This window comes from Bicyclus anynana, chromosome 2, assembly GCF_947172395.1.
Source record: "Bicyclus anynana chromosome 2, ilBicAnyn1.1, whole genome shotgun sequence".
In the NCBI taxonomy this organism is placed as follows: domain Eukaryota; kingdom Metazoa; phylum Arthropoda; class Insecta; order Lepidoptera; family Nymphalidae; genus Bicyclus; species Bicyclus anynana.
Window position 1 is genome coordinate 10860834 of NC_069084.1, and position 14824 is coordinate 10875657.

General features: G+C 36.0%; 4 protein-coding genes across 4 annotated transcripts in view; 2 read left to right on the forward strand and 2 right to left on the reverse strand.

The window, feature by feature from the left end:
- The first annotated feature begins 1010 nt into the window (after positions 1-1010).
- Positions 1011-7018, forward strand: LOC112043223 (transmembrane protein 234 homolog). Its single transcript, XM_024078536.2, has 4 exons — positions 1011-1332; positions 4189-4331; positions 5186-5348; positions 6931-7018. The coding sequence occupies exons 1-4, from the start codon at positions 1317-1319 to the stop codon at positions 6996-6998; spliced, it is 390 nt and encodes a 129-aa protein (XP_023934304.1). The 5' UTR covers positions 1011-1316; the 3' UTR covers positions 6999-7018.
- On the forward strand, positions 1339-3109 carry LOC112043222 (uncharacterized). The gene has a single exon (XM_024078535.2). It carries the CDS (start codon positions 1373-1375, stop codon positions 2273-2275), a length of 903 nt encoding a protein of 300 aa, XP_023934303.1. The 5' UTR covers positions 1339-1372; the 3' UTR covers positions 2276-3109.
- An 882-nt stretch (positions 7019-7900) lies between the features above and the next one.
- Positions 7901-10905, reverse strand: LOC112043220 (NF-X1-type zinc finger protein NFXL1). The gene has a single exon (XM_024078534.2). It carries the CDS (start codon positions 10711-10713, stop codon positions 8236-8238), a length of 2478 nt encoding a protein of 825 aa, XP_023934302.1. The 5' UTR covers positions 10714-10905; the 3' UTR covers positions 7901-8235.
- A 2379-nt stretch (positions 10906-13284) lies between these two features.
- LOC112043224 (calponin homology domain-containing protein DDB_G0272472) overlaps positions 13285-14824 on the reverse strand; it is an 88010-nt gene continuing 86470 nt past the window's right edge. Inside the window, exon 11 of the mRNA XM_024078537.1 lies at positions 13285-14355. Within this exon, the coding sequence (XP_023934305.1) occupies positions 13850-14355 (506 nt within the window). The 3' untranslated portion in view covers positions 13285-13849. The remainder of the gene's footprint in view (positions 14356-14824) is intronic.

Consider the following 14824-nt stretch of genomic DNA (forward strand, 5'->3'; position numbering starts at 1 on the left):
AAATTCACTTTTAACAGCACGCAAACCTCTGTCTATTTAATTTTCCGTCTACAATTAAATTACCAAAGACTACTAATAATTACGTGACACTGTCAATTTGACGTCCGTGCTGTCAATGTCAATAGTCAATTTCAGACAGGGTTCCCAACTTAGGGGTTTCCCCCCCAGATTTAGGGGGCAAATAAGTGAAATGGGATTTTTCTAGGGGTCTGAAATATTTAGGGGTATTTTCAGGGATTTTTAGACTCTTTCATATTTTTAAATTAATGATAATTTTAATATTTCTTTTTTGACCTAGCGACTTATAACGACATATAATACGTTATTCTACAACCACTCTGAGGCAACTGGCGGCAATTTTCATCGAATAAAATAATTGTTAAATTTATTCAGTAAGTTGAATCTTCAGATAAATACGTAATATTTCGTCTGTATTAAATATAGAGTTTTGAAACATATTTCAGCATATTTTTTCTAAATTATTATGAATTTTTATTTTTAGGGGGACAACTCAATAATTAAGGCGATTTTAGGGGTTTTTGCAGGGTTCCCAACTTAGGGGTTTTCCCCCCAGATTTAGGGGGCAAATAAGTGAAATGGGATTTTTTTAGGGGTCTGAAATTTTTAGGGGTATTTTCAGGGATTTTTTGACTCTTTAATATTTTTAAATTGATGATAATTTTAATATTTCTTTCTTGGCCTAGCGACTTATAACGACATATAATACGTTATTCTACAACCACTCTAAGGCAATTGGAGGCAATTTTCATCGAATAAAAAAAATTGGTAAATTTGTTCATTGTCAACATGTATGATTTCAAGAAATCTGAATCTTCAGATAAAGACGTAGTATTTTGTCTGTATTAAATATAGACTTTTGAAACATATGGCAGCATATTATTTCTATATTTTTATGAATTTATATTTTTTAGGGGGACAACTCAATAATTAAGGCGATTATAGGGGTTTTTGACGCCAATTTTAGGGATAAATATTTTGGAGAGTTGGTAACACTGATTTCAGAGAGGGCTTTTTGTTTACATTTTACAATTTTACCGTTTATATTTATTTTCTTAAATTCATAATTAGATGCATAAAACACCTTTATTAGATATTAAAAACACACACACTTTTTAAGAAATATCAATTATCAAATAATTTCAACCCTTAAATAGTTCAATTCAATAGACAAATTATGCGATGCAGAATTGGAGAATGTTATCGTAGGTATACCTATGGCTACGGGAATATTGTAGCTTGATAAGGCAGCATAAACATGAGTCATTGAGTCATAGCCATTGGTGTGATTCGCCAGAATGTGGATATATTTAGGTAAGCTATAAGCTGTGGTACGTTTAATTTATTCCCGATAATGTCCGCGATCGCGACGTACGTGTTTATAGATCTGGAGACCTCCGGTCTACCGGCAGAGGAGAACAATAAGACAAAAATAACGGAACTCAGTTTAGTGGCCGTGAAAAGGAAACATGTCCTCGACACGCGCAAGGGATGTGCTCCTCGCGTTCAACAGAAACTCACGCTGTGCCTCAATCCTGGCAGAATGGTGCATCCCGACTGCACGAAGGTCACGGGCCTGTGCAATGACCTACTTGAGCAGGAAGCCTTTTTTAACATGGAAGTATTTACAATCATTGACAAATTTCTCAATCTGCTAACTAAACCAGCCTGTTTGATTGCTCAAAACGGACACAACTTCGACTTCCCTATATTAAAAAATCATTTTGTCAAACTTGGTGCGAGTTTATCTGATGACATTATGTGTGCTGATTGCCTTCATGCATTCTATGATATTATGGAGGGTAAAAAGAAAGTTAACAATTATCCCATGTCAGATACTAAAGAAGAACCTGCAACAAGTATTGTAAATAAGACAGAAGTGGATGAAATTGACTTTGCTTCTGAGAATACTCTCAGTGCTAAAGCAGTTAATGAGACAACACCAAAACGATCTGTCGTTCAGTGTGTGAATAAAACACCTCAAAAGAGAAATTCGCCTTTAAAAATTTCAAAAGCACGTAGAAGATTCCCGTGGAGTAAAGGAGAGAAGCCAACTGAGAAATATAAACTAAAGGATGTATATTTCAGACTGTTGAACCGCGAAGCAGTGGATGCCCATCGTGCTGAGAATGACTGTGTGTTGGCTCTTGAGTGCTCTGTAGCTTTAGGAGAAGATTTTGTAAATTGGGTTGATGAGAACCACTGTCTTTTTTCTGAAGTAAAACCAATGACTGTTGGTACTCCTCTTGGAAAGTAGTTAATTTTGTTATGAAGGTGACTGTGAGGACATTCTCACCTGAAGGCCTAGGATGCAACAATAAGATAATATCTTGTGAGTTTGTTGTGAGAAAAACATTTTGTTAACCAAAGATAGAATCTAAAATATCACTATTTTATCCCATCACAACAAAAAAGAGTGATGTTTTCAATTTAGGTTGACAATCATGTCTTTCTTTTGTTACAAGATACCTTGTGGTATGCATCCTAAGCCTTTTGTACTATTTAAATAATCATAGTAAATATATAAAAACTTATTATATTGTTTTCCAACCTTTGTCTGCTGAAACTAATTGCTCAAACAAATCCTCCTAAATGTGAGCCAAGCTGTGGTTAAAGGCCTATATAAGATAAGAAAAATTTCTCTTTTTATTTTGGATAAAGTTTATTTTTTATTATAATTAGTTTTCTAAAAATAAGTTTATAATTAATATTAGCTTTTTAATTTTTTTATTGACATTATTCTCTAATACTATTTCCTACATTAAATAATAGTGGTTTTATATTTAACTTAAATGCTTATTAGGTTAAAAGTCACATTCACAAAAATTACTGTAACTTTAGAAAATTATTCTCATTAGGTTTTATAGTTTTGGGTTATGAAAATAGGAAATTTATTTATTAAAACCAAAGTCTAAATTATTTGATATTTCCTCTATAAAATAATGTGATATTTATGAATGTGATCTCACACTGGTATTTTTAATAATTTAATGCATAATATACAAATTTATTTCTGCATTTGTTTTTGTGATATGAGCTCTTTGAATTGTATATTTTTTTATTTACAAAATATATGATACATTTTTATAATTGAATGATTTTTGAATTCCTACCTATACTACCTGACCTCTAATGTATCTAGCTTTCATAATAATTGTCTAATGGAATTTATGCTTTTTTATATGATTTAAATATAATTTCTAACAGAAATGTTCTAATTGAAAAGTTTTAAGCTAATTTGAAATATTGCTTCATTTATTATTACGGTAGAACCTGTTAGTAGTAAAGGTCTGTCAACAAACAAGGCACCGCATCCCAAAAATGCAACCAACCTAAACAATATTTGGGCAGACTGATCTAGACTTTTTCCAATTTAGAGTGGTTTCAGACTAGCGTTTCATACGCGTGTATTTGGAGGCGCGCCTTTTGGCACGCTCAACTCTTACGAGCGTTTACGCGCTTCTATGCTCGAATATTTTATGTTGATACTGACACAATACCACCGGTTCGAGCGAACAAGCCTAAATATACCCGTTTACGCGAGGCTGGTTTTTTGATGCGTAATGTAGCGCGCGTGTAAGCGCGTATGTTGAAACGACCGTATACGCGCAAGATAATACGTTAGTCTGAAATCACCTTTACCTTTGTAGATTTATTACGTAATAAGTAACTACCTAACCATCTAGACTTTATATGGTTTACGCTTGAAAAAAAATTTAGTTCCCTTGACTAGTAGTTAGTTTAGGTTAAACTACCTACTAGTGAAAAACGCATGAAAATCTACTTAGTAGTGAAATTTATATCATCTAATATTATGTAGCTACCTATTTATAAGTCCCCTTTTCAATTATTGTTATTGTAAAGCTAAAAGTATATAATCTCTAATTGTAAAGTACCGTAGATACCGTACATTAGATATAAGACTCGATTTTTATTGTTTTATTACCTGATTAGATTAAATTGAGATGGTATTGATAATAGGTACCATAGTAGGTAATTTATTCATGATCATATTAGGTACACTTCATAATTTATGAACATATTTTAACGGCCTACTACAGTACCAGGTTTCACTAATAGAACAGGGGATGTGGAGCTTAAACCCATCATGCTGCACCATTGCGGGTTGGCGGGCTAGTACCTATCTACTCTAATACGATATATTTGCAGGTTTACTTCTCCTAACTGGAATGTTATGGGGCTGCACGAATCCATTTATCCGCCAAGGTACCCGAGGGCTGCGCAAAGTGAAAGCAGACACAAAGTTCGGGCAAGCGCGAGCTGAAGTAAAGTTTCTATTGGGCAATTGGAGGGTAGGCACTTTTTTTATTCTCTACAGCAATAGCCCTCGACTAAAATCTCACCTAATAGTAAGTGATGTAGCAATCTAAGATGGAAGCGGGCTGACTTGTATGATGAAAATCCACACCCCTTTCGATTTCTACACGAATTGTACCGGAACCCTAAATCGCTTGACTTTTAATAAGCAGGGATCCCTGGCTAGTGCGTGAGCCATTTAAATAATTTGTTGATGACTTAGACCATTAAAAAGAATGGTCTAAGGTTGATGATGATGATAATAATCATTTACTTCAAAGTATATACTTAGCTTACTCGTAATAGGGATGATGACAGTTTTTTAAATTGTATATAAATTAAGAGTATGCTAATAGTAAAGCTATTTTGTAAAAGCAACAGGGTATCTGCGATCATTACTTTCGGAGCTACAGGGATTTAAAGGGTCAGACTTGCGGCGCTGCCGCGGATCCCTGAAAACGCCCAATACAAAATGGTACGAACTTATGATGTCGTAGGCAAATAATGATCGTTAGATTTGTATGGGCGTTTAAACAAAATTACTAACATCTTTGTCATTTCTGCGTTTATGTTTATAGTTCAAAGTAAAGACTGCAAAAAAGCTGTATGAATTTTCATCTAATTACAATAAAATATTTTTAATAGATTTTGAAATCTTATTTATTTTGCAAATATCCAGTCAATCTTTGCTTTTTTTCGTATAGATTAGTTACCATTGACCTTATTTACCCGAATGTATCATTAAAATCAATATATTCAAACCTAGTCATCATCTATGTATTTTTGTAGTGACTAGTCGCTTTACCATTGGTTTGAAAGGCAGGGTCAATGTTCAATTGGACTTTCACAGTACGTTCTGCCGTGGTTGGTCAACCAAGCCGGATCGCTGGTGTATCTGCTGGCGGTGCAGCGCGTACCATTGTCACTCGCCGTGCCGGCCGCTAACAGCCTGGCGTTCGCCTTCACAGCGCTCACTGGTGCAGCAGTGGGCTCCGAACAGCCTTTAGACTCTGGTAATCATCTCTATAAACAGGGTTCCCAACTTAGGGGTTTTCCCCCTAGATTTAGGGGGCAAATAAGTGAAATGGGATTTTTTTTTAGGGGTCTCAAATTTTTAGGGGTATTTTCAGGTTTTTTTGACTCTTTAATATTTTTAAATTCATGATAATTTTAATATTTTTTTCTTGACCGACTTAAAATGACATATAATACGTTATTCTACAACAACTCTGAGGCAACTGGCGGTAAAAAGAAATTGTTAAATTTATTCATTGTCAACATGTATAATTTCAAAAAATCTGAATCTTCAGATAAAGACGAAATATTTTGTCTGTATTAAATAAAGACTTTTGAAACATATTACAGCATATTATTTCTAAATTATTATAAATTTATATTTTTTAGGGGGACAACTCAATAATTAAGGCTATTTTAGGGGTTTTTGACATAAATTTAAGGGATAAATATTTTGGAGAGTTAGTAACACTGTCTATAAATATTTGGGAATCTAAATATTTTATTAAAGTACACTTTGCTTAAATACTGATGCCATGCTGCCCAGTTTGCGAGAATGCCATAGAACTAGATAGACACTGTAGTAGAAACGCTTCAACATTAAGTACCTAATGCTGCCCAGTTTGCGAAAATGCCATAGAACTGGATTAATGAAATTGAACTGATTAATGGATAAAACGCAAATATTGGATATAATTTTAATTACAGCAGTTACAACATTAAAAAAACTGATTCAAGACAGAAAAATTTAAAAAATCCGAATAAAAAATATAACTTGGTCACCTAAAATATTTTTGGAAAACTATTCAAATTAGTTTTAGATAATTAGGTGGTGTACCTATATACCGTTTGCGTTTTATCCATTAATTACGGGACGCCCTGTATACCTTGTAGTAGAAAAGCTTCAACATTAGATATCTTATATTACAATTTTAAACTACTAACCAATAGGTAACTGATAACAATTGATAACCAATGACTGCCTTGTTGATCCAGTGGTTACGGATCACGAGGTCCTGGGTTCGAATCCTGCGTATGTGATACTGAGATTTCTTCTTGGAAATTCTTTGGGAAATTAGCGGTTTAACACCGCGTGCCTCAGAGAACATGTTAATCGGATCTTCATTATCAACCTATATTCGGCTCACTGCTGAGCACGAGTCTCCTCTCAGAATGAAAGGTGTTAGGCCAATAGTCCATCACGCTGGCCCAATGCTGATTGCCAGACTTCACACACGTAGAGAATTAGGAAAACTCTCAGGCAGGCATGCAGGTGTCCTCACGATGATAATAAAATTAATTAATCTGATAGTTTATCATTATCACCCTGAGTGGAAGGTCTGGCCCTGTAGATAGGCTGAAAATGAGGTATTTTAAATTTACGTCTTTAAAGTGCACAACACAGCTAACACTCAGGTAACACACATGCCTGTTCTGTGAATCAAGAGAAAAATATATGAATGACAAACAAATCTGGAATTTTTTAAATATAGATGGATAGGTATAGATATTACAAATTTTAGAACTACACTTACATTCTAGAAAGTGCTGATGAATAATACTGTATTTCTCATGTTTCAGGTTCGGTAGTTGGAATAGTGTTAATTGCAGCTGGAACAGCTCTTTGTTGTTGGGACAAGGCTGATTAATAAAATAATATGAAAACTTATTACCCTTTTATTTACTTAAGTACATATGTAGACTCAAAATCATCAAAATTTTCTTTTACCTTTATCAAATTACCTTAATTAAAATCACCACTGTCTTGTTACTCCTGTGGGAGTTCGGAATGCCGAGACTTTCTTGTAATGTTTCAACCTAGAATAATTGGAATATTCAGCCTTTGGTCCTGGTGATTATCATTAACATCTGATAATATCCTTAATCATACAAGATAGATTAATGATTAAGGGGTCCCAAGGTGCTGGAATGGCACTGACCCACCACTAGATGGACCAAGGACATCAAGAGGTCTGCAGGGAGCTCCTGGGTGCTGACGGTCCTAGACCATAATGTTTGGAAGTCTATACAAGAGGCCTATGTCCAGCAGTGGACGTCCATCGGCTGATGATGAAGATGATTATCCTTAAAGAGTTTAAAATTATAATTTTTAAGCCTATCTGCTCTCATTGGAGTTGCAATCAGCTTGGTTAGTCTAAACACAATAAAATCCTAGGAGAGAGCCTTGCCTCTGTAGTAAGCCATTAAAATATGCTGATAATATTGATTTAAAATCAAGTAAGTACTGTATAAGTTAGGTACCTATGTACTTGTATAGTTCTAAACCAACAAACAAATTAAAAATGAGGGTATAAATTGTTAGTAATTTCACACATAATAATAATTAAAATTAACTTGGTCTTAATGTATTGAAAATGAATTTCATTAATAAGCTTTTAATACAACTATTATTAAAACAACAATACATCATTTAAAATTAAAAAGTTATGAAATGACATGCGTTTTCTACCATCATTTCTAATTTGTTTGTTAGTATAAAATAGGTTTAAAAAATGTTCAAGGTAAGTAACCAGTACTAAATAAGATCATATAAATATTAAAGGTCTTTATTATACCATTATCATACCAAAGTACACATTGAATTCAACAGGGACTTTATTTGGTGACACTAAAACATACTTATACTAATAAAAACTGCTTATTATAAATACACAGAAAAATTAAATCACACTCACTGTGTTAATAAATTATACAGACATGACGAGAATTGTTAAAAATTAAACAGTTTTGTTAACAAGTTAACTGCATACCTATAAAGATCTCTTTAAAGATCTTTTGTGTTTCATGGTTTAACAAACAACTCCATTCACTACATTTCTTTTGTTATAAAATATCAGTCTATATAAAGTCAAGTGTTAAAACTAATTAACTAATTATTAATATATAATAAATAGCAGCTACAATCACTACAGCTACAGATAAAATAGGAACCCAATATCTTTGTAGCCAACTTCTGTCATCCTTGTTAAGAACTATTTTCTTCTCTTTATATTTCTTTTTCTTGCCACTCAATTTCCATTCATATTCCTCTAATTCTCTGCGGTTTTTCTCTATTTCCAATTCTTTTAATCTTTTTTCTTCTTTTTCCCTTTCCAATTTAGCAGCAGCTTTTTTAGCTTCACAACTTTCATCACACTTAATTTGTATTTCCGAGTTCCTAACAGCAGTGCATTGTGCTTCTTTTTTCAAATTACCACAGGGACAGTTAATTTTTGTCTTTTTATGGCATATTTGGTTGTCTTTACATGGTCCAGAGTGACATAGTTTCTTACAGCGATGACCACAGTCTAAATTCTTTGGACATTGCTGTTTACAACTGAACATTTCTTCAGTTGAAGTTGCAAGCTCTCTGCAACGAAAATACATTTCTGTCACCTTGCAATGGCAAGGAATTCTTTCCAGTATATCACACGGTGGACATGGTCCTGGATGACAGCCTCGTTTAGCGCATTTGTGCATGCATTTCTCTGGACGGACTATTGAACATTCTCTATTGCATGGTTTGCAAATATAAGGCACATTTGGATAAGAAACATTATTTTCCTGCAAATGACAGAGAAGTTCACATAAGTGGTTTCCACATGCAAGTGGTCTGCCACATTCTCGGCCACATGGTCTACGAGTAGCTTTATGACATGGCTGGTAATCTGTCTCATGTTCTCCAAAACATGTCACCAAAACAGGGGCGACACAGGGTGGGCAATCTTGTTTGACAATCTTAGTTTTGGAAGGCTGAATTTCCCATGGCGTAGCCGGTTTTTCCACCTGTTTGAACACTACTGACACATATTCATGACAAATGGCTACACAGTTGTGCCCACACTCATGTGTTTTGTTACAAATTGCCTTGCATGGTGGACAGTCACCAAAGTGACAAGTATGTTTATTTTCATTTATATGTCCACATTTGTATTTTATCTTACATGGATGACTGCATTTAGGTGGCCGTGTGTGTCTTTCTCTACCACATGGGACTGTTATATATGTTTCTTTACATCTACAAGTTACTTTAGATTCCAAAGGGCAAGGATAGCAAGGCCCATGATGGCAAACTGTGGTGCATTTGTGTCGACCACATTGAAGAGGTTTGTCACAAATCTTTTCACAAGGCGGACAGTTACCATTGCAACATTTGCGACCACAACCATGCTTTCCACATGGTCTTGTGCCTCTGCATTTTGTTTCACACCTGAACTCTTTGCTGCATGGAAGTGAGCGAGTGTGTGTTAAACATTGACATTTTTTTTCTATCAAAACATAGCATGGAGGACACTGTCCTTTATGACATTTTGCTGGACAATTATGTTCACAATCTTCATGTTTCTTACCACATGTACTGACACATGTTTCAATAACATCAGGGCACTGTATGAAGCGCTCAATGGAGCCACATGGGCAAGACCGAATACCAGAGTGAGGGCATGTTCCACAAGTGCCAGTGTGACACAATTTCTCACATTTGTGATAACCACATGCAAATGGTTTATTACATTGCTTTGCGCACTGCCATATGAGATCATTGCAGGCGCGCTTTGTTTTCTCAGCTCCACACTGACATGGTTGCAAGCTTGTATAGTTGCAGGGTGGACAATTTCCATCGTGGCATTCTATTTCACAGTTGTGTGACTTGCAGGGCAGTATCTTGTTACATTGTTGTTGACAGGACCAGTGAGCTGCGCTACACCTGACTCTCTTATTAGATTTGCCACAATAGCATGCTCTGTTCACTGTCTGTGGACACGGGGGACAAGGACCCGGATGGCACAGTAGCAGGCACTTGTGTTTACAATTTTCTCCCAAAGACAACCTTTTTCCACAAACTTCTCCGCAAGTGTGAGGAACTAACCAAGGATGATAGACAGGATCGTCAGTTTTGTTGCAAAAACAGCGGTATTTTCTGGGAATTTCTTCTTTACCATAGGAATGGCGGCATTTTGGGCAACACCATTCAATTTTCATAGGTCGGAACACGGCAATCGGGCCATGATGTTCTTCGTTTCGTAAGCTAATGCTGTCATTTGACCACTTTTGAATACATGATAGATGAAAATAAGAGTAGCAGTGTTCACAAGTCCATATCGCATCCGCTCGCTTTATAGAACCAATACATATTAAGCAAGTTATAGACCTACCACTTATAGCTTCTTCGAGGAGATTCTTGGTTCTTTCCAGCATTTGGGTGTCTCCACCACCCCTACAGTAGCTCTGAAGCACTCCATCCAAGACATTCTGTTCAAAAGGTTCGTCGTCTTCCGAAGAAGACACCTCATGCTTGATAGTTTTTAAATGTTTTTGCACGTTTTCCTGTAATTTGGCAGCGGCATCGCGGTATCTTCGAGCCATAGCTGTAGGTTGCTTTTGTTAACTTTGTGAAACATTGGAGATTAGCGTGGTGTTAATTTCCAATTAAATATAAAATTTTTAATAAAATCGATATGATTTTTAATCAAAATTACATCTCCTTCACACACATACCAGCCCAAATCCAAAACTTTATGAAAATTTCAAGACAAATGACAATTTCAAGTGACATGACCATGACACGCAGAGACACATATTGACATTTGACAGTGACATTTTGTTAATCTTCTTTTTAATTTTGTATGACAAATTTTGCGCTACAGCAACAAAATTTTCGCCATAAGAGTTTAGCAATTTTGAGTCATCATAAGCTCTCCTCTTAAAAAAGTTTTATTACGATTATTAATTCCCGTCAGTAAAATTAGAAGTGCAACTTTCACTGAAATGGCATTTTACTGACTGGAATTAATAGTCGTACATACGATTAATCTTACTTAAGATTATTAATGTCAGTAAGTAGAATGACATTTTAGTGACGATTACCCTTGTAATTTTAATTTAATAATCGTACTTTATGTCAGGTCACTGTTAAACCCTGTTGGTCTGAGCCTGAAGCTCGCCGAAAAAGCTCGAAAAAGGAACTTTGTCAATTTTTTGTCTTCTCGTAGACAGAGAAGTTAATAGACAACAGTTTAGAGACCTAAAGGAGAAGCCACACGGTGCGGTGTCGCTGCGACGTCCCGCATACAATCAATGATATGCCTAACGGCGCGCTCCGGCGCCGCACCGCAGGCACACTTTCTACCACGGCGCCGCACAATACATTTACATGTGCACAGCGATGCGGCAAAACATCTCCGGCGCGGCGTCGCACCGCATAGTGTGGCTTCACTATATGGCAATTTCAACAAAAGATAACTTCTGAAAATAGATACTCAAGCAGCACGTCAGCTAAGGGTAAAGTGGGTTAGTTAATTTTTACAATTATAAAACTCCAGTCGCCCCGTGGTTTCTCCTGCGTAGTTCTTATGAGTAAGGGGATAAAATCTTGCAAACAATGTGACTTACTGTTGGTAAAAAAAAATTGGTTGCCTGTAAAGTCGGTATACGGGCGAAAGTTTTACGTGACAACGACTTTGAGTGGTAAAATAATTTTAATGTGAATATTCATTCGTATAGTAGGAAGGAGGATGAAATAATAGTAACAATTTAAAACATTTATTTATACAAAGAATTATATTTAAAACACTAGCGGCGACTTCGTCTGCGTGAAACCTAAACTACTACGCCTACCCCTACCCTACCCTATCCCTACCCTACCCCTATCCTACTACCCCTATGGTAGGGACCATGCGACGGCGACGGAATCTAAAAAAATGGAGTAACTTCTCCCGTTTTCTCAACATTTCCCTTCACTGCTCTGCTCCTATTAACGGTAGCGTAATAAAAAGTATGCTTTACCTGCCCAGGAGTATGAAGAATAATTGTACCAAGTTTTATTAAAATCCCCGTCGAGTAGTTTTTGTGTCTATAACGAACATACCACGCGACGGAAGCTTAAAAAAATGAGTAACTTCTCCCGTTTTCCCAACATTTCCCTTCACTGCTCTGCTCCTATTAATCGTAGCGTGATGAAAAGTATACTATAACCTGCTCAGGAGTATGAAGAATAAAATAAATAAAATACGAACGAATAAAAGTTTCGTTAAAATCCGTCGAGTAGTTTTTGTTTCTATAAAGAACATACAGACAGACAAAAATTTTACTGATTGCATTTTTGGCATCAGTATCGACCACTAAACACCCCCTGATAGTTATTTGGGAAATATATTTCATGTACAGAATTGACCTCTCTACAGATTTATTATAAGTATAGATTAATTTATACAAAGAATCTCGCACTGAATTTCATATTAACAAAATTTTATTCACTCGCTCTCATTGTGAGCGCATAACGTGAGCGGAGCGTAACGCAGTTTCTTGAAGTGTCATCCGGCAAACCAATTTATAAGACGTCACGTCAAAAAAAAATGGTTTAGTAGATTCTAAGATTGCTCCTACAACCCCACAAAGTTACAAACTGACACACTTTATCCGTATATAATATTAGTATAGAATATTTTTTTTTTCTTTACAAGTTAGCCCTTGCTTACAATCTCACCTGATGGTTAGTCATGATGCAATCTAAGATGGAAGCGGACTAACTGGTTAGGATTAGGATAAAAATCCACACCCGTTTCGGTTTCTACACGACATCGTACCGGAACGCTAAATCGCTTGGTGGTACGTCATCGTCGTTAGGGTGGTAACTAGCTACGGCCGAAGCCTCCCACCAGCCAGACCTGGACCAATTAAGAAAACCTCAATCGGCCCAGCCGGGGATCGAATCGAACGCAGGACCTCCGTCTTAAAAATCCACCGCCCATACCACTGCGCCACAGAGGCCGTCAAAATAACAATATTGATGATTCGCCTGGATGCAAGCGACTCAAGATCGTGATGTTTGGAAGTTCCTGCAAAAGGCCTACGTCCTGCAGTGGACGTCCATCGGCTGATATGATGATGATGATCATAGAATAATTAAAGAAACAAAGTTGAAATAAACATACAAAATAATTTGGATAATTAGAAATTTTATTTTAAGATTATTCTAAAATTAATACATTTTAAAATTTTCTGTTTACTTATGCAACAACTTCTTAACTCCAATATTGTCCCTCATATTTTTTCCATCCAAATATAATAATAGAATTAATTAGGTGATATTTTTAAAATAGAGATCTGGACACAAAATCAAAATAACAGCTAAGATAAGAATTTTCTCATTTTTATTAGTAAAGTAGAAGCACTATGTTACATAATTTTAAATTTTAAATTAGTTATAAAACTAAGAATTGGTAACGTTTACGTTTTATTGCAATGGCACTCTGTTAAGTAACCTTTAATAATTATGAAATTACGATTAATTATTTAGAAGATTAGAACGAAAAGTATACAGAAAATAAATTTAAGTATAATATGCAATTATTGACAAATTAAATTAATTAGTATGACATTAAACGCAGTCAATTGTAAATTTTATTAAAAGCTCAACTGTATTTGTAAATAGATTATCTTTTTTATAATTGTGCCATACTTTTTTGATTAAATATAGGCTTTAATACAAATTTTACAATGTTTAACGTACGCGGGTATTTTCTTGTTTTTTGGTCTTCGACAATTTGAACCATCCAGCCTTTTTGTCCTTCGGAATGGATATGGATCGAGACACTCTTTCCCGATCATCCCTATTCAATATCTCGCTCGATTGACTTTTCTTCTCGGGCGCTCCCTTGCGGGATATCGTGTTTTGAGTGATATCGTTCTCTTTACCCCTTTTCTGTCGATAAAGTGTTGTACTCGAACTTGTTAGTCTATTTTGGCTGTTAGGACGTCGGTTTAAGGTTGTTTGGCTGTAGGATTTCTTCTGCAGCGGTTTCTCATCACGTCTGACTTCTTTTTTACTTTTTCGCGGTTTTTGTGCGTAGTGCACGTCGTATTGTTCGCTGTGGTGGCGCGGGGTCCAGGGCGCGAATAGGGAGAAGCTCTTTGTGGTGCTCCGCACTTGCACGTTGGAAGACATGAGCGACGAGACGTCGTCTCTGGACCGGTTGCGAGCCCGACCTGGGTCTGGGATGTCTCCGACTGAAATCGATTAGGTTACACTTTGGAATCTACATTACATACAAACCTTCAGTTTTAACTGCGTAGTTTTAACTGTTATTAAAAGACATTTAAATCAAAAGCATTAAAAAAAAACTGTACAGTTTAAACTGATGCACAGCGCACACTACACATGTACGATTTAACAGTTGAACTGTTGGGTTAAAACACGGTAAGCACGGGTGAGTTGGTGAATGCGTCACGAAAAGTGTAATCGGGCGAGGCTTATATGATGCGCGCTGCCATCTACAGGCAGCAGCTTAAGGGTATAAATGGATGTCAATCCATGTACCCCGCGTGGACTGCAATTACTTGCTATTCTGCGCTGGGTCGGTATTAAGTCCGGCAGAGAAAAGTGCCATCTACAGGCATAGTGAAACTGTGTTTGCTATTTTAAACCACCAATAGATGGCGCTACTAGAGAACTTTGAAACAATCCCTTTTTGTACAC